We start from the raw sequence: 20,594 nt of genomic DNA on the forward strand, positions 1-20,594 counted from the left end.
CAAGTGTTATTTTCACAGTCACATACCCAGTGTTTCTTCCAGACTTTTTTCTCCGGGGGGGGGGGGGGGGGGCACTTGAAATTTTCGGGGGGGGGGGGCGGTAGACTTTCTTCGGGGAGGGGGCGGACACTGTTAAAAGAATATATTTTCTATATAAATTATATAAATTTCATTTCGTTCGGGGGGACGGTAAAAAATTTTCGGGGGGCTAAGCCCCCCCCCCCCCGAAGAGATGCCTGGAAGAAACTCTGCACATACCTAGTCTTAACGCTATCCTTTTGAATTACAAAAACTACAGTGAAATAAATTAATGGCTGACTACATTCCAAAAACAAAATTTATTTTAGAAATATTAGTATAACATCTGGAGTGAAAACACATAAGTGATAATTTCTTACAATAAGCTTTATGAGAATATGATACAAAACTCTAAAAGTTTTTAATCCGAACTCGAGCGAAATTATAAATCACTAACTTTCCACTCTATTAAACACATTTGAAATACAATAAAATCGCGTAGAAAAAAAAAGAATTTCGCAGTAACAGTTACTTAAATTTATAAAATTCTTCTTATTTTTTTTTGAGAAATCGGAAGCAAGAAAATAATATCTTAAAACTGTTTATATAATTTCGCTCACTTAACAGAAACGGTACTCAAGTTATATGTATTTTAGTAACAAGAAACAGAGTAAAATACCACTTCCGGTTATGGAAGGTCATTCAGAAAATAAAATGATCCATTTATAAGATCTTATCTTATACTTATATATGTAATTTTGTATACTAAATCTAAACAGTACTCAAGTTTTTGATTATGTTCCGAAATAAAAACGTTAAGTTCCACTTCCGGGTTCAGAAAATCGCTCAAAAGTTGAAAAAAAAACTGCACACATAATTTAATAATTATACGTGAAATTTCGACCGTGTAACTTACACAGTGTTCTAGTTTTGGTCCTTTGGGAAACCGGAAGTAGAGTAAGTACCACTTCTAAAAACCGAAATCGCTCAAAAGCTGACAGAAAACTACTAATTTATATAATACTTAAGTATGAAATTCCGTCAACCTAACTGAAACAAGATGGTGAAAATAATTTTTTCCGTTGAGATTTTTCAAAATTTCGAATTCAATTTTTGCAGTATTACAAAACGTTCTCTACATTTTGTATTCTCTAAATTTTGCGGATGTAAAAGTGCTAAAACTGTTAAAATAGTCTTTTGTGCATGGTAAAACTTCTATACTCTGCATACGAGAAAGTAAAAATATGAGAGAAAGAATGCACATTTTATCGGAAATTCCAGGAATTAGAACCTATTAGTCCTTTCGATCTTAAGTTGAACAATTTCTTCACCAAAGTAAAACAAAATGTAAATAGAAAAGACATATTCATCTAGATCTAGATCAAAACGTCATCTACCAACGTATACCATCTGTTGTCCAAGCTACCGTAAACCAAGTTATTCATCAGAACATCGTGATGAGCCACTAACATCAGTCCGTGTGTCCTATCATGGAGTGCCGAATGATCTGCCCGCCACAAGAAAGGGAACCATCTTCTCCTGCGCCCTGCCTGCCATGTTATTCGTCCCATTCAATCCAGCCATCCCATTTTTCCCATTCATGCCAGCTATCCCCTTCATGCCAGCCATCCTATTCTTTCCAGCCATCCCATTCATGTCAGCCATCCCATTCTTCCCATTCCTGCCAGCTATCCCATTCTTGCCAGCCATCCCATTCTTGCCAGCCATCCCATTCCTGCCAGCCATCCCATTCCTGCCAGCCATCCCATTCTTGCCAGCCATCCCATTTTTCCCATTCATGCCAGCCATCCCATTCATGGCAGCGATCCCATTCTTGCCAGCCATCCCATTCTAGCTATTCCTGCCACCGATCACTTTCCTGGCAGTCCTGCTCTTCGTGCTTTAGGCCGTGTACTCCATGTCAGACCAATTCGTGTCGGATCATCTTGCCCCCCGAACCGAAGCCGAGTGTTTTTGACGGTAAGTCCTTGTGCTTTCAGACTAGCCATTCCCTTATAATATGATATGGTCGACGTGGTTAGGTGTAATGTGTCTTGTTGCTATTATAAAAAGTTACAAGTTCGAACTACATGTTAGCTGGGTACGGTAACCCATTTAGGAGTCAAGACTCCGAAATCTAACAAGAAGAAGGCCCTTTGACGATAGAACTCTGGTTTTCTTTCAGCAGCTCGTACGACTGATGCCAAGTTGTAGGGGTAACAACATGTCCCTGGGGTGAATGTAAAGAGAGGGGGTCTTATATAACGACAACATAGGCTTCTAATCAACTGCTGTCCCGTCCTTGCGCCTTGGTTTCTTACGTCCATCAGATTTTGGGACATGTTTATTAACTAGCGCCTGTGATAGGTGTCATTGGTGTTAAGGTTAAAAGTAGAGTGAGGCTATGGCCCAAAGTTAGGGGTTATTTTAAATTAAAGTTACGAGTGTATGATACAGTTAGTTTGCATCGACTATATCGACAGTATAGAATCGGTTTTGGCGTTTGAGTGAATAAAACTATTGACAGCATTAAGCATGTCTTTTTTTAGCGTTATTGATAGTTTTTAAAATGATTTTTCTCCTCCCACTAGATCTAAGACGTCAAAATTTCTTTTGCTGCGTGGGCAATGTCCTGACATTCTTGGCAGCATTTTTCTTTTTTCTGTCTATATTAGGTGAGTACAGTTAAACGTGTTTTGGTGTTCCGTTTTCTCCATTTTGTCTATATTAGGTACAGTTTAAACTTTAAAAAAATAAAATTCCCGAGTAAATGTATATTTTTACTCTATGTTTTTTAATAAGGGTAATTTTTTTTAAATGTATGCCTCCTTGTATGTATGTTTTATCCTCCATTTTCTCGCTCTTTTTCGCTTATATTTGTCTAATCCAACGAACTTTTTTTTTCATCAAAACGTCCTTCTTTCATCAGAATATCTCACATGCCATGAAATAGGACCACACGCCAAAAAACGTGAGTAACATCTGTTCCATAAAGCTTTAAATATTTAGCACATGACGTAGCTTTCGATTTTCTATTTGTATTTTTTAACATAGATCAATTTAGTAATAATAATAATTGAATATTGTATTGTCATCGGAAACAAAGCTTCCCTGAAAATTTCAGCGCGCTAGCTAACTGGGAAGTGCCCGAAATTTCGATCGCAAGATTTGATTGGAAAAACAGACACGAAAGCAAGTGAAAGAAAACGTGGGAAAATAAATAACTTGATAGGTTACTATATTCAATAACAGAAGGGAAGATTACTTGCTAGAGGCGATCATCCTAACAGTCTGGTGATCTGTGGTTCACGAGAATATTTACAGTCATTGTGCCGGTCGTTCTATTTTAAACAATTTAAGACTAAAGAGGGAGAAAAAAAAAAGAACTTGCTGTCGTCTGTAAAATATGGTCACTTCCGGTTGCTTTTCAAGGAGGAGATAATTGTCTTTTATATATCACGTGAATGGTGTTTTAAAGCAAATATTTTTAGTCGTGTCAACTTCTTAAATTTTTAATAACTAAAAAGCAAGGAAAAAAAAACAATTATAAAAAAAACCTATAGCAAACCTATAGCAACAAGCTTATAAATGCACGGCAAAATAATCCACAACGTTTTTAAAAGATTTGGTCGCTCATAAGATCTATTCCATAGAGTTTTTTTTTTTTTTGCTTTCAGCTTTCTTACCATTGAAAATGTGTATCATTCCACAAAAGCGATGGGGAAAAATAAATAAAAAATTAAAGACATATTTCTCCGAGGAAGGGACACTTAAAAACTATATATACTTAGTATATATATATATATATATATATATATATATATATATATATATATATATATATATATATATATATACTTTTGCTGCAGAACCTGATATTTACGTCCATGGATCTAAATTGGAACCGGAGATATTTCATGAGCCAGAAAACCATTATTTTCCTAATGAACCCGAACCATATCCTGAACCGGACCCTGAATACGAGCAAGTGTCTGATCCTGAGCCCGAAGAAGAATCAGAGCTTGAACCTGAACCGGAGCCTGAGCCTGAACCAGAGTCTGAACCTGAACCAGAGCCTGTAACCGAGGTCGATGAAGGGTCATACGAGCCAGAACCTGAACCTGAGCCTGAGCCTGAACCGGAACCTGAACCAGAACCTGAGCCAGAACCTATTCCAACGCACAGAGAGGACCCTAAGCAGGCCGCCGTGCCACCAGTTGATGAAGAGTCATATGTGCCTGAACCTGAACCTGAGCCTGAGCCTGAACCTGAACCTGAACCTGAACCTGAACCTGAACCTGAGCTTGAACCTGAACCTGAACCTGAACCCGAACCCGAGCCTGAACCTGAACCTGAACCCGAGCCTGAGCCTGAACCCGAACCTGAACCCGAGCCTGAGCCTGAACCTGAACCAGAACCTGAACCAGAGCCAGAACCAGAACCTGAGCCAGAGCCAGAACCTGAACCTGAACCGGAACCGGAACCGGAACCTGAACCTGAACCGGAACCGGAACCTGAACCTGAACCCGAACCTGAACCAGAACCGGAACCAGAACCAGAACCTGAACCTGAACCTGAACCTGAGCCTGAACCTGAACCGGAACCGGAACCTGAACCTGAACCTGAACCTGAACCTGAACCTGAACCTGAACCTGAACCTGAACCTGAACCTGAACCTGAACCTGAACCTGAGCCTGAGCCTGAGCCTGAGCCTGAACCTGAACCTGAACCTGAACCTGAACCGGAACCTGAACCTGAACCTGAACCTGAACCTGAACCTGAACCTGAACCTGAACCTGAACCTGAACCTGAACCTGAACCTGAACCTGAACCTGAACCTGAACCTGAACCTGAACCTGAACCTGAACCTGAACCTGAACCTGAACCGGAACCGGAACCAGAACCTGAACCTGAACCTGAACCTGAACCTGAACCTGAACCTGAACCTGAACCTGAACCTGAACCTGAACCTGAACCTGAACCTGAACCTGAACCTGAACCTGAACCTGAACCTGAACCTGAACCTGAACCTGAACCTGAACCTGAACCTGAACCTGAACCTGAACCTGAACCCGAGCCGGAACCTGAGCCCGAGCCATTGCCTCCGCCTAAGCCTAAGATCCCGAATCCCAAACCGATTATTCCTAATACAAGTAAGCAAAATATAAAACTGGTTGGGGCATTAATATTATATTCTGTTTTTTTAAGTATCTTATTTAGCCTCGCCAAAAGCATTCTTATAATGAAATGAAATTTCTAGCTATTCTTTTTTGCTAACTAAATAACACATTTGGACAGTGCAATTTGAGACAAATAGTCCTAGTTACATTTATGACAAATTAACTGCCAATAAAACTTTTGTATTTTTTAAAAGAGCTACAATAAGTGGCATGGTGAGATTAGTGTGTGTTGGGATGAGGGGGAATTTGAATCGCTGCTTATCGGATTTTACACGGCAATAACACATTTTTTTCATGAATTTAAATTTCTTAAAGGCTTAAGGTTATGCTGGTTAACACACGTTTTGTTTTAAGCTATAAATTAAAGTTGTATCAGTAACTGCTGTTTTCCATGAGAAGATTTAAAAACACGTACACGCTCAAGTTGTAACATCAGCTGTCATCACTTCTTGCTCAGACATTGTGTCCAGTTACAGCAACACCCCACCCGCACCCTTGATACAATAGTTCATTTGTGACGAAAAAATCAATGGATTTTTAAAATGTAAACGAAATCTCACTACAGGACAAATATAGTTATTTTGACACTGGTTTATTCTAACATGTATTTATTCAGACTGACGGCGCTAGCCTTTAATAACATGTTAAAAAAAAGGTAAATTAATACTTTATAGAGACAAAAATATCCCGTTGTTTACGTACCAAAATTACCATCCTATGTCACACACTAAAAAGTTCCTTTGATGCATATATATATATATATATATATATATATATATATATATATATATATATATATATATATATATATATATATATATATATATATATATATATATATATATATATATATATATATATATATATATATATATATATATATATATATATATGTGTGTGTGTGTGTGTGTGTGTGTGTGTGTGTGTGTTTTTTTATTAATTTCTTTTTCAGTACTTTACATGTTCTAATTACAATAGAGTTACATGACTAAAAACCATTGCGCGCCTATTGAACGTGATGACGCGCTTTTGCCGTGACGACGCGTTTTATTGCCTTTCTCTGCCCTGTTTTATCGTAGAGCCCTCCTCGCTCGACGCCCAAAAGGGCCGTGATGACGCATGTGGATAGAACTGCTTACTAATTCGGTCCAAATTTTAATTATTTCATAAAAAATTAATTAAGCGACCAATTAAGTCAAATTGAATTTCACGATGCATTGTTTTCATGTCTTGACCCACGTACTAACTACGAATCGTATCTGTCAGTGAGAAAAGCCTGCAATTTCGCTCGGGTGTTTCGATCTAGACAGACAGACAAACTGACGACAGAGGAAGTGAGTTAAATGAAAGCTTGTAAAAATAGACCTACTTAATTAATATTTCTGGAAACGCATTTAAAACATAACCTTTGTTTCTGTCTTTTAGCAAAACCGAGAAAACCGAGAAAAGCAATATGCTGGAGTGAGAAATTTTACGGTAAGTTGGGAAACGATGGGTCCAAAAGTTTTTGGCAGGTTGGGATTGTGACATTCTTAAACTTCATAGTTCTGGTGTGGCTTGTGTATTTATTTATTTATTTATAGTTTAGTGGTGATTAAAAGCGAATGTTGATTTTAGTTTCCAGTTGAGACAGACATTTTTTTAATGTAGTTTAAACTTTATATAGTGATTTTTGTAGTTTTAATCAGGTTTTTTTTTCTTTGTTGTTATTGTTATTGTTGTCCAGATGAAGGTTTCGTACTGTATCCTTCATTGCCATTCTGCTTGGTGCCATTCCTTAAGCGTAATGTTTGTAGTGGGTATAGCATACTTTGTCTGCAGGTTTGAATTCTTTTGTGAGCATGGTTTAGGGCAATGAGGGGCCCTTGGACGGAAAGTCGGGGCTTAACTGCTGAGCTTGAAAGTTTCAATTATAGAAAAAAAAAATTTAAATAATTACTTAAATCTGATGGGGTGTTTAGTTTATGAATTGTTAGATATTGGATGTAAATTTTAGTGTTGTTAGTTCATTTTTCTAAAATGTTTGTTCCTTATTTTTAATTTGATCTAGCTTTGATTAATTGATTATCTTTTTAAAAAGATCTAAATTAAGATTACGAGTTATAACCACTGTTGCAATTACAAATGATAATTTATAGTCCACGAAAGAAGATTACCCCCCCCCCCCACGTCATAACATAACCTTTTTTAAGGGCTTACATAGATCACAGATACAGCAATTCTGTTGGCTCAATTCACGCTCTATAATACTCTTCACTGCTATTTTTCAGGGGAAGGCAAACGTAAAACCATGAACTGGTTCATCTTCCTCTTCTTCGGCCGATATTGACCACAGTGTCATGTGACAGGAGCCTTGAACGAATGGTTACCTCGACAAACACACATCTTTACACAGGTTGCAGGCAGAGTTTCTTCCAAGCATCTCTTCGGGAGGGGGGGGGGGGGGGCACCGCCCCCCGAAGAAAGTCTACTGCCCCCCCCCCCCGAACGAAATGGAATTTATATAGAAAATATATACTTTTGACAGTGTCCGCCCCCCCCCCCCCCGAAAATTGTTATTCCCCCCTCCCCAAAAAAATTTCAAGTGCACCCCCGGAGAAAAAAGTCTTTAAGAAACACTGGTTGCAGGTTTCCGCAACTCACAGCTTACCAAAGACTTTTTCACCATTTGCTTATCGTCAAACAGTTACTACTTTTATTTATTTGGCTATCTTTTGCTAATTTGTGACTGTTTACAGTTCACTACGACATATTCTGTCCTCAATATTTGCCACTTTGTCCAACATGTTGCGAACACTGTTTAAAGTATATGTTCGTGAATACACACGATAAGACATTGAATGTGTGGTGTATGTTGGATTCGGGAAATTTTACAATATTCAAAAGTATAAATCGTGTGTGTTTTAAACTTCAAGGTGTGCATGACATCTATGACAATTACATAGTAACAAAAAACGTAGGATTAAATTTGATAATGTCATCATTCGTTTTAAATTATATTCAATAAAAACTGAAAGAATATCTGTTTTAACTATCTTTAATTTTATATATATATATATATATATATATATATATATATATATATATATATATATATATATATATATATATATATATATATATATATATATATATACATATACATATATAGTTTTTTTTGTTATGCTATAAATCAGGCTGCCGTCCTTGATCTTGTAACTTGCATTTTAGTTTTTTTTTTGTTTTTTTTTTATCAAAGGGGACTCGGCTTTTCAACTTACATTTAATGCATTGCTTCTTTGTTCTTGGTTTTTTTTTTTTTTTTTTTTCGTTGGTGGTTTTTTTTCGTTTTTTTTTTTTTGTTTTTAAATTTAACATTTGCTCCAGTATATTTTTTTATCGGACTAGCCCTAGGCTGTGATACGATTATTTTAAGACGTATTGTTTGGACTATCACAAATTCTAAGTACCAAAGATTAAGTTCGGCTCATTTTGTCAAGTGAATTCTGAAATCAACTACTTAATGTGTACGTTAGGTAAACTAACTTCAAACCATCTCATCATTTTGACTTGTCAGTTTGCCTTAAGAAACAAGTCTTAGTATACCAGTACATTCTGGACATTTTGTAATGCAGCTTTTTTCCGAAATCATATTTAGGTGTTGAGAAGTCAGTTCCAGTTTGTAATCAGCATTTGACTGGCCTTAATACTAAGTTATCTCCCCTTGTTAAAATCATTCAATTAATCTTGCTTATTTACTATACAATTCGACTTCAAATAAGATATTCTTCTTTTAGTGGAGGTTCGCTTTTCCAATAAAGTAAAAATAAATAGTTGTATTTAAAATTATCAAAATAATTGAGTCACAATTCGATAACAAAAACCACCCACATATCGAATATATTTTGTGACAAAAAAAAAAAGCTTGTAAAAATATAAACCATTTTTTATAATCTTTTGAGATAATTAGAATAGGTTTGCATTTTGATTATCTTCATCAAAATTCTCGTACAAGAATTGTTCTTACAATCATATACCTAGTCTTAACACTATCCTTTTAACTACAAAAACTACAGTGAAATAAATTAAAGGATGACTGCATTCCAAGAACAAAATATTCCTTTAGCAATATTAGTAGTGAAAACACATCTGAAGTGAAAACACATAAGTGATAATTTCTTATGATAAGCTTTATGGGAATATGATACAAAATTCTAAAAGTTTTTAATCCAAACTCGAGCGAAATTATAAAGCCCTAACTTTCCACTCTATTAAACACATTTGAAAAACAATAAAATCGAGTAGAAAAAAAAAGGAAAAAAAACATACACATAATTTAATAATTATACGTAAAATTTCGACCATATAACTTACACGGTGCTCTAGCTTTTGTCCTTTGGGAAACCGGAAGTAGAGTAAGTACCACTTCTAAAAACCGGAAATCGCTCAAAAGCTGATAGAAAACTACTAATTTATATAATACTTAAGTATGAAATTCCGTCAACCTAACTGAAACGGTAGGCCCTACTCAACGGACTGTGTTTACAGACAGAAAAGATGGTGAAAACAATTTTTTCCGTTGAGATTTTTCAAAATTTCGAATTCAATTTTTTGCAGTATTACAATACGTTCTCTACATTTTGTATTCTCTAAATTTTGCAGATGTAAAAGTGCTTAAACTGTTAAAATAGTCTTTTGTGCAAGGTAAAACTTTTTCTGTACTCTGCATACGAGAAAGTAAAAATATGACATAAAGAATGCACATTTTATCGGAAATTCCAGCAATCAGAACCTATTAGTCCTTTCGATCTTAAGTTGAACAATTTCTGCACCAAACAAAAACAAAATGTAAATAGAAAAGACACATTCATCTAGATCTAGATCTAGATCTAAACGTCATCTACCAACGTATACCATCTGTTGTCCAAGCTACCGTACACCAAGTTATTCATCAGAACATCGTGATGAGCCACTAACATCAGTCCGTGTGTCCTATCATGGAGTGCCGAATGATCTGCCCGCCACAAGAAAGGGAACCATCTTCTCCTGCGCCCTGCCTGCCATGTTATTCGTTCCATTCCTGCCAGATATCCCATTCATGCCAGCCATCCCATTCATCCCATTCATGGCAGCCATCCCATTCCTGCCAGCCATCCCATTCATGGCAGCCATCCCATTCTTGCCAGCCATCCCATTCTTGCCATTCATGGCAGCCATCCCATTCTTGCCAGCCATCCCATTCTAGCTATTCCTGCCACCGATCAGTTTCCTGGCAGTCCTGCTCTTCGTGCTTTAGGCCGTGTACTCCATGTCAGACCAATTCGTGTCGGATCATCTTGCCATCCGAACCGAAGCCGAGTGTTTTTGACGGTAAGTCCTAGTGCTTTCAGACTAGCCATTCCCTTATAATATGATATGGTCGACGTGGTTAGGTGTGATGTGTCTTGTTGCTATTATAAAAAGTTACAAGTTCGAACTACATGTTAGCTGGGGACAGCAACATATTTAGGTGACAAGACTACAAAATCTAATCAACTGCTGCCCCGTCCTTGAGCCTTGGTTTTTAACGTCCATCAGATTATGGGACATTTTTTATTAACTAGCGCCAGGGATATGTGTCATTAGTGTTAAGGTTAAAAGTAGAGTGAGGCTATGGCCCAAGGTTAGGGGTTATTTTAAATTAAAGTTACGAGTGTATGATGCAGCTATTTCGAATCAGCCATAGCGACAGTATAGAATCGGTTATGGCGTTAGAGTGAATAAAACTATTGACACCATTATGCATGTCTTTTTTTAGCGTTATTGATAGTTTTTAAACTGCTTTTTCTCTTCCCACTAGATCTAATAGGTCAAAAAAAATTCAGCTGCGTTGGCAATGTCCTGACTTTCTTGGCAGCATTTTTCGTTTTTCTGTCTATATTAGGTGAGTTCAGTTGAACGTGTTTTGGTGTTCCATTTTTCTCCATTTTGTCTATATTAGGTACAGTTTAAACCTTTTGTTTAATTTTTTCAGTGTAAATACATATTTTTATTCTGTTTTTCAATAAGGATATTTTTTTCAAAATTATGTTTCCTTGGATGTATGTTTTATCCCCTCCATTTTCTCGCTCTTTTGCGCTTATATTTGTCTAATCCAACGATTTTTTTTTATCAAAACGTCAATTTTTTCATCAGAATATCTTACATACCATGAAATAGGATCACACGCCAAAAAACGTGAGTAACATCTGTTCCATAATGCTTTAAATATTTAGCACATGACGTAGCTTTCGATTTTCTATTTGTATTTTTTAACAAAGAACGTTTCCCTCCTTTCTGTCATTACTTGCCTATCCAATGGCTTCTACTGAGGGTGACCCCATCATTATAGTTGACGTGGATAGGAAACGCTTTTGTTCTTTTTTTTTACATTTCGTCTTCTGTGTGCCTTACACTAAGCTTCTAAAAAATTTAAATAAGCGTTTTTCACAATTTAATACTATAGCATTTTAAGAATTGAAGTATTAATATGTGTAAAAACAGAAACAAAATACTTTGAGGCTAGAATTTGAACACCCGACCGTAACCTTGCATTCGTATGCTCTTTAATACAAATTATAAAGACCAATTTTTTTAATATTCGTTGCTTTTGAAAGAGTGTGTTTAATTTCGATTTTAGAATGAAGTTGTTTTTTATTGAATATGGCACGATGCATTTGCGGTAATTTCCACTTTGTTTGATAAACAAATAACCGAAAGAATTTTTCTTTCCTTTTTTAAAAACAAATATTGTTTATTCATGACTTAACTTAAAATATTGGAAGAAAAAAAGAAAACAAAATTTTCTATTTTTTGGTCCTATTATCTATCTTCATTTGGTTGAACATATATAAAGAGCACTTGACCTATTGAAAGTAATCAAAGACAATATGCCAACTGAGGTCATAGATGAAGACGTACGAATCGTAAACCAAATACACAGAGTATTTAGCAAAACTTGTCGAAAGAAAACCTTCCTGCAGAATAGAAAAAGGCAACTGTTAAAATATCTTACCAGCTGGAACTTATCACATTTAGAAAAATGTCAATCTTTGTATAAAGCAAAGTTTTTAGCGAATTCTAACAGAATGTAAATAAACTAATGCAGGATTTAGAAAAGGACTTTAATATCCTGACTATGTAGAAATACTCAAGATTGTCGCAGAACAATGCGTTTATTTTCAATCCCCCAGCAAAAAAAAAACACTTCAAAATCATTGATGGAAAAATAAAATGGTCTAATAAAAGACATTACTTAATTGTAACGAAAGTATTAACAATCATCAAAACTATCCATGATGACTTGTCTGTTTTGCGGTATAGCATCAGATGCATTATTCCATCTTTTACCAGCCTGGAAACAAAACTAAGATTCTTTAACCTCAATCCGAAAACAGATCTACTTCACTGATCCAAAACATAGAAAACAAAAGGAACAACAAAAACCAGGATCGGCTTATTCCTAAGAAATATATTAAAAATGTAGACCCCACAATGCTGGGGTCTCATGTCGATTAGGGGGCTTAAAATCCAATCAAATATATTTTTATTCCTTGCACCTTGATAGTGGTTTTGTAAAAAAACAAAACCCATCTACTACAGCAGTGATTGTTTTAAATAAACACACACGCTGTTGCTTAGAATAAAACAAAAACCCAGAGTGTAGAGTACAGAACTGATAGTAGATTTCTCAAATGTCTATTTTTAGAAAATCTTCTTCGTATCGTCAAAATTGTTACTACACTAAAGACTGTGTTATAGTATTTGTTAACGTTTCCTCGTAGACTTGATTTTCCCTGGAGTTTTATTTTAGCTATTGATGGCGTTGTTCTGATTTTAATCCTCCGTCTTAAAGTATCCATATCATTGTTTATAAACATTGGTTTGCACTTCAGTTAGTTCTTGGTCTAATCATTATTATTTGAGTAAATTATTTAAACTCTTCGCCTTCTAAACTGTTTTTTCTTAACAAATTTTAAAAGTTTAAATTGTTCTTTTGTTTTAGTTTTGAAGGACTTTTGGTTGCACCTAGCAAAGATTGACGCAAAACATTAACTCTGTTAAAAATGTTTATTAATTTTATACATCGATAAAACTCGACAGTTAACACGAGCTAGTATACATAGACTAAACATCCACAAAAAGTGAATAAAAAAACGTTTTGTCTGATATTGTTTAGTTTGTTGTTCTGTTTAATGTCAAATTATTTTTTAATTTTAAGTATCTGCTACATTTAAAAATTAAAAAGTTCAAATAATCCTTGAAATATATGTGAAAAATAATTAAAAACAATCAATTTGACTGAAGCCAATCTGAACAAATGGTGACAATAAGCATATCATATCTTGTTGTTATTTAGAAACATCTATGGTACTTGGTTTCCGAGGAAACACGATAACTTGAGTACTGTTTCAGTTAAGTACACGGAATTCTATATATATACGTATAAGATCCTGTAGGTTACTTAAATAACATTAAATGTTGTGTGACCTTCTTTTTCGGTAAGTCGTAGTTTATTGTTTCGATAAGCTTGGTATACATGGGGATAGTTTGGTCAGCACGAGAGTCAGATACCCATCAGAGCTGGGCGGACACTCGGACATCCTACAGACTCTAACCTGAGATCCGAACTCGAGACTTTCAGACTAGCAGTCTTGAGCTCTACCCAGAGGCGTATCCAGGTTTTCGTTGTAGGGGGAGCGAAAAGAGCAAAAAAGGCGCCGAATTTTTAACACGTTCTATATACGTGTGTATATATATCAATATATATATATATCTATATATATATATATATATATATATATATATATATATATATATATATATATATATATATATATATATATATATATATATATATATATATATATATATATATATATATATATATATATATATATATATATATATATATATATATATATATATATATATATATGATGTAAAATAAATTGAAAGTAGCACTCTAAAGAAATAAGAAAAAACACGCAATGTAGGCCGACAAAACAAAAATTGTATCAATGTAAACATATATATATATATATATATATATATATATATATATATATATATATATATATATATATATATATATATATATATATATATATATATACTACAACCAAAAACAATGAACGTAACACAATCTGTTTTGTAGTTCTTGTAAAAGAAAAAATTCTTACATAATGATTCCTGGGAAATTATTTAAGACAAGTGAAATAGGGGAAATAATCACTTTCTTAATATAAATATGTATATAACTACACATTTAATTAAAAATGTCAAAACAAATAAATATTTACTTTAGAATATAATGAAATTGTTTAACACTATTCGTATTTACAAAATGTTTTTGTCTATAATCATAATTTAATATATCGTTATCATAAATGCTAAAGTATTACAGCATAATGAAAGTTTTTAAAATCAGAGTTTGTATAAAACCACGATTTTCGACATAATGGAAAAACACTCGGAATAACAGCCTACATTTAACTGAATATACGTCTTTTTAGTTCAGATCATATATTTTTAATTAAATACTGCTTCTTTGTGTTTTATAAAAATCATTTTTAACATAGTGATAGGTATGGGTTAGATCACGGTATTGATCACACACCTTTTTACTGGTAATTGCAAAAACAATATTCACAGAGTTTTACGTTTAACAAGCTAATGTTCTGGCGGCATGGTACTTTGGTACATCAATACGCGTTTTTCTACATGTACCTAACAGATCAGTTCGGGGTGGGTTGAGGGGGGGGGGGGGGGTTCAATTTCATTCACCACTGCCCGGTCACTTTAGGTAAATTATCCAACCCAGGTGTGACATTAATGCCGCTCTACACAATTGTAGTGGTGAGGTGTGTGTGGGGGGGGGGGGGGGAGATAACCAACTCAGAGTGAACATAGCGTCAGTTTTTAGATGACTGTTCTTAACACACATATATATTACACAAATATATATTACACAAATATATATTACAGAAATAGATTTAAATAAGTAGCAGTGGTATTATGACAATATTTTTTTTACAGAGGGTCCATGGGAGAGGGGGGTTGTAACTGTTTCATATAATTTGTAATCGTAATCACTATCGCCCAAACTGTAAGAATACTACTACTTCATTGTGATGACGCTCAGGGGCGGAACTACAGTGCCGCCAGACCCCGCAATGCGGGGGGGCCCAGACCAATTGGGGGCCCAAAAATCCTGGCTAAATTATTAAAAAAAAAAAAAAAAAAAATTAGGTGGAGGTCGAGTTATCTTTCTTCTACAGTTACAAACAAACACGATAGTCGGCAAACGTCTTTGAGAAAAATGCACTGACTATAGCTCGAGAGACCGCCAGACATATAGACAACTTCAAAGACGAAGCATCTGAAATTTGACTGTGCCGGTACGCTTTGAAATCGGGCTGGGGAAATGTTGCGGCGAGGCGACTATCCTGGTCTTCTAGACTACGATCGGAAAAAGTCGGCACTATTGATGTAGATGTTTATCGGCGCTTTCTTGTCCCCTTCCCTTCCCAACTCTCCCCCCCCCCCCTCCCCCTCACTTCTACCCCTCACCACACCCTTACTCTTACAATAAGATGTAATGCATAGATTAACGAACCGTCTATGAACTGTAAACTGACCACTTCTGCACATTTTGTTAAAGACACTAGTCAGTAGTTGTTCATTTACCTGATGAACAGGGGCGGAACTACAGTCCCGCCAGACCCCGCAATGCGCGGGGGGGGGGGGGGGGAGGCCGTTTAGGGGCCCACGGCTGACCAAATTTTTTTTTTTTTAAATTTTGAATTTAATTTTTGCCTTAATATTTGGTTTGTAAAAGAAAAACACTGTAGCTGCGGTACGATTATCTTTATTTTACAGTCACTATACCACGCTCTTCCGCAAAAGATAAAATCCATTACACAAACTACAGTGTAAAATTTAATGTGATTTTTGTGCACGATTACAAGACTTTCTCTATACTTCGTATATACGAGAAAGTAAAAACATTGTTATATTGTTTACATTATTAAAACACATATCTATGATTATGTGTTTAAACTACTGGCCTGAATTCTACAAAAAATATAATTATTTATTTCGATCTCATACATTTATAATTGCGTTCATTTTTACTTTAACAACTGTATCAATAAACTTGTAAAAGTATAAGTTATTTCCCTTCAGCGAAGCATTTGAAATTTGACTTTGCCGGCACGCTTTGAAATCGGGCTGGGGAAATGTTGCGGCGACCGGCGAGTCGGCGACTATCCTGGTCTTCTAGACTAATCTAGACGACCGGATAAAGTCGGCACTATTGATGTAGATGTTTATCGGCACTTTCTTGTCCCCTTCCAATGAACCTTCCCAACTCTCTCCTCTCCCCTACCCCTCACCTCTACCCCTCACCACACCCTTACTCTTACAGTAAGATGTAATGCGTAGATTAACAAACCGTCTATGAACTACTGTACTGTACCACGCTCTTCCGCAAAAGATAAAATCCATTACATTACTCTTCAAATTTTGAATGACTTCTTTGACTCGTTGCCCCCCCCCCCCCTTTGATAGCTAAATAGAGGACACGTAACTGTTTGACCGATCCTCCAAAGTGTACTGTGGCGGATGGGGCAGGGGATGGGGACCAAAAGGGGGTTAAAAAATTGTCGACAAATTCTTTACATATTTAAAACAGTTATTTATAGTTGTATTTTTTAACCATCGTCAAGGCCGAGTTCTATTTCCCTACAATCAAACACACGCTGTCGCCGGCAAAATTCTTTTTTAAAAAAAAACAACAAAGTCCATAGCACGAAAAGCCGCTACATATGAAGTGGGCTTTCAATACTTTCATGATGCGCGGTTCTTATTCGCGGCATTGGTAGGGGACCCGAAATCCATTGTACATTTTTCAATGTTAATATATGTTTGTGATAGTGGTTGAATTTGTATCCTGTACTATCTTGTATCGTACAAATAATTTAAAAAAAAATAATATAATACTAGAAACTTCAGTTTTATATACGTTTACTTGTTTTTTATTTTACAAGAAATATAGTAAACTTTTAAGGCCTATACTTCAAATTATCTCCCCTGAGTAAGTTTTACAATGGGCGATGCTGACGTACATAGATCAAGGCGTTTTGTTGTCCCTTTCAAGTTTTTTCCCCGAGCCGACCCCTATCCCATCCCTCTTTCTCAACCTCACAAGTATCGAGGAGATAAATGTATCGTTTATGAACTACTTCCTAACCGTACGATTCACCACTTGAGCACATTTTGTCAGACACTAGACAGCACTAGATCTAGTCAACACATATTAATTTACTTTCATAGTATTAGGCAAATCTAATTCACAAAACAGGGCAGGTAAGATTATTTTTTATATAATTATTTAGAAATTAATTAGAACGTTTAGAATTAATTGAACATTATTAATAGTCATTGAGGTGGGGGTGTGTGAGGGTCTGGCTTTTTGTTAATCCCCCCCCCCCCTCCCCTAAATCAGAAGGTTATCCAACGCGTGACCTGGCCACATACAGTTGTACATGTGAAAAACATTTTTCTCTCTAATATTATTATGCATTACTGCATCATTCACCCAATCGCCATGAAAACTTGGGAAGCTGTTGAGTACAGCCCCGCAAAGGTTTCTGTCATAGGCCTAACATTTGTACATATTTGAGTGGGGACTCCTAACGGAAATATGTGATTTAGCGCCCCGTGATACTGCATAAGCGGATGAGGTTACTACTTGAATACAACCGGCCTCAGTGTCATCCTGAGCGCATCACATATGAGCAAGTTGGCCCCCACAGACAGTCGTTTAAAAGTTCCCACAACACTAGGAATAAGTCTCGCTACAACACTCGATGACTAAATCTAATTAGGTGTCGCACCAATGTTTCTTCCAGGGTAGACTGTTTTCGGGGGAGGGGAGGGGGGGGGAGCTCTGCCGGAAGAAACAATGTGTCACACCCATCACCCGTGCAGTAATGTAACCGGTAGCTCCAAGAGCCCCGTGACTCCCCTGACACCTGGGCCGTCGCAGAGGGATTTACAGCATGCCTTGGCGTGTCTAGTTGGTAGTGTGGACAAACCCGCGCCCTAAGATCCAAGAAATGAACTGCCGACATTGTTAACATTTAATTCAACTTCTGGAAAACAGGGCACACGGTTAGTAACGTTTTGATAAAAGCCTCAGTTTGGTGTGTTGGACTAGATTTAGAAAGGTGCCAGCTCGTGTGTTGGAAAACCTCTGATTTATTCGTGTACCAGATGTAATTTTTTTTAAATTGAGAGCGAACCTTGTTTTATATATATATATATATATATATATATATATATATATATATATATATATATATATATATATATATATATATATATATATATATATATATATATATATATATGGGGGGCCCAAAAAATTTTTTTGCGGGGTGGCCCATTTTTTCTAGTTCCGCCACTGATGACGCTGTTGAGCTTGTCAAAATTTCCCCACCATTACGCAGTTTGCTCATAAGTAAATTTAAATAGAGGTGCCACATCAGTTGTATTTGTTTCTGTATTGTAATTTTTTTTTAAAATTAATCACACGATTCAAACTGTATATATAAAGTAATTATGTGTGAAGTTTCATGCATAACTTTTTTTAATTCAATTATTCGTAAGCAAATACATTATTCAGTTGCCTTAAACGTAACAGCCCTCTTGCCAAGTAGTACTACCCGTAGAGGTTTTTTAAACATTGCAAAGCATCGTAATGGTTATTTTTAGAATGGCAAACTGATGCAGCTGTTAATACGTGTTGTAAACGTAGACACTACTAGACTAGTACAATAATGCTTAATTGCTGCATGAAAAGAAATCTTGTGATTTACATAGATGTGCCGACCAAAAATATTTTTTTAACAAATATAATTATTTAAAACTTTGAGTTTAAAAAGTTTCCAAAAAGGCGCCACTTTGATGAAAATGGTCAGAGGGGGAGCGGCCGCTCCCCCTGCTCCCCCCCCCCCCCCCCCCCCCTGCGTACGCTACTGGCTCTACCATCCGATTATATGATTAGGTGAAGGTTTTAAGGTTCCGATTTCGGTTACGGTCCAGGTTTAGGTTAAATTTCGCGTTTCTGTTCAGTTTAAAGTTCAGGTTCCAGTTCAAGCCCATGTTCCTGATTACATTCTAGCTCCTGTTAAATTTCCAAGGTTTTGGTCTAGATTCAAATTTAGATTTAGCTTTAGGATTTGGATTATAGAACAAAAACGATTTCCCCCTCAACTGGCTAAATGCCTAGTAAAATAACAATTGCAGAATTTGGAAAAATAATTTAAAACAACTTACTTGATGAAAACGTTTATGAATAGTATAAGTAAGATTATCTTGAGGTTATTTTAAAATATAGATGACGTTAATATTAAGTATAGACAATTTTTTGTACTATAAAAGCTAGTGTTAAAAAGTTTGATCCCTAGCACAAGGAACGACTATTTTTATATGGAAATTCGTGATTCTCTTCAGAGGCGAAACCAACATACACAACAACGCACTAGCCATGATTGATGAAGTCCTGTCGGCGGCCGAGAGACATCGAGGCTTGGTCGTGTATACAACTCCTTGGTTTGACAAGGGAAAAAAAACTTGTCGCTGGTTTAACAGCTGCAAGGGAAAAAAATTTCATAAATCTCCGTATTTTATTTATTTAACAAGTAACTTCAGAACCAAAATACCTAATTTAGTGTGGCCCTATTTTAGATTCTGGTGTGAATATTTGTATGTGCGTTTGTACGGTGAAAATCCCTATCCGTTTTATATGTTGGATCAAAAGTTTTTTTTAAAAAGTTAAATTATAATCCTCTAAGCTAAGGTGCTAATCAAAAGTTCCTAAATTAATTTATTTATTGTTCATGTTCAATTTTTGTGTTCTTTCTTTACATGAAATAATTCACTTATCACACAAAAAACCCACAATTTATACGTTTGAATAAAGCCAAAATGTATACGTTTAAGTAAAGCCAAAATTTATATGTTTGACTAAAATCAACTAAACATTCGTTTGACTAAAGCCGTCCGTAAGTTATTTCGCCTGGGGTATATTTGTTTCTTTGACAATTTGTATTGAGAATATTGGTAATGGAACCTTATATATATATATATATATATATATATATATATATATATATATATATATATATATATATATATATATATATATATATATATATATATTGTTATTTCTTTATTTAACCGCAGAACCTGAACTTTACGTGCAAGGAGCCGAATTTGAACCAGAGCCATATCATGAACCAGATTACCATTATTTTGAAGATGAACCTGAACCATGTCCTAAAAGAGACCCTAAATACGAACCAGACCCTGAATATGAGCCAGATCTTGGAT

At 35.6% G+C, this 20,594-nt stretch overlaps 1 protein-coding gene and 1 long non-coding RNA gene across 2 annotated transcripts; both read left to right on the forward strand.

The window, feature by feature from the left end:
- The first annotated feature begins 1,354 nt into the window (after positions 1 to 1,354).
- On the forward strand, positions 1,355 to 7,611 carry LOC131953582 (cell surface glycoprotein 1). The gene is made up of 6 exons (XM_059316818.1): positions 1,355 to 1,998; positions 2,610 to 2,693; positions 2,948 to 2,989; positions 3,888 to 5,171; positions 6,624 to 6,674; positions 7,469 to 7,611. The coding sequence occupies exons 1-6, from the start codon at positions 1,509 to 1,511 to the stop codon at positions 7,525 to 7,527; spliced, it is 2,010 nt and encodes a 669-aa protein (XP_059172801.1). The 5' UTR covers positions 1,355 to 1,508; the 3' UTR covers positions 7,528 to 7,611.
- A 3,407-nt stretch (positions 7,612 to 11,018) lies between these two features.
- LOC131953583 (uncharacterized) lies at positions 11,019 to 20,583 on the forward strand. Its single transcript, XR_009388655.1, has 3 exons — positions 11,019 to 11,100; positions 11,352 to 11,393; positions 20,448 to 20,583. It is a non-coding gene; the product is annotated as an uncharacterized LOC131953583 (long non-coding RNA).
- The last annotated feature ends 11 nt before the right edge of the window (positions 20,584 to 20,594 follow it).

Source organism: Physella acuta, unplaced genomic scaffold (genome assembly GCF_028476545.2).
Source record: "Physella acuta isolate Inbredline_101_S28 unplaced genomic scaffold, ASM2847654v3 ptg000931l, whole genome shotgun sequence".
Taxonomy (NCBI): domain Eukaryota; kingdom Metazoa; phylum Mollusca; class Gastropoda; family Physidae; genus Physella; species Physella acuta.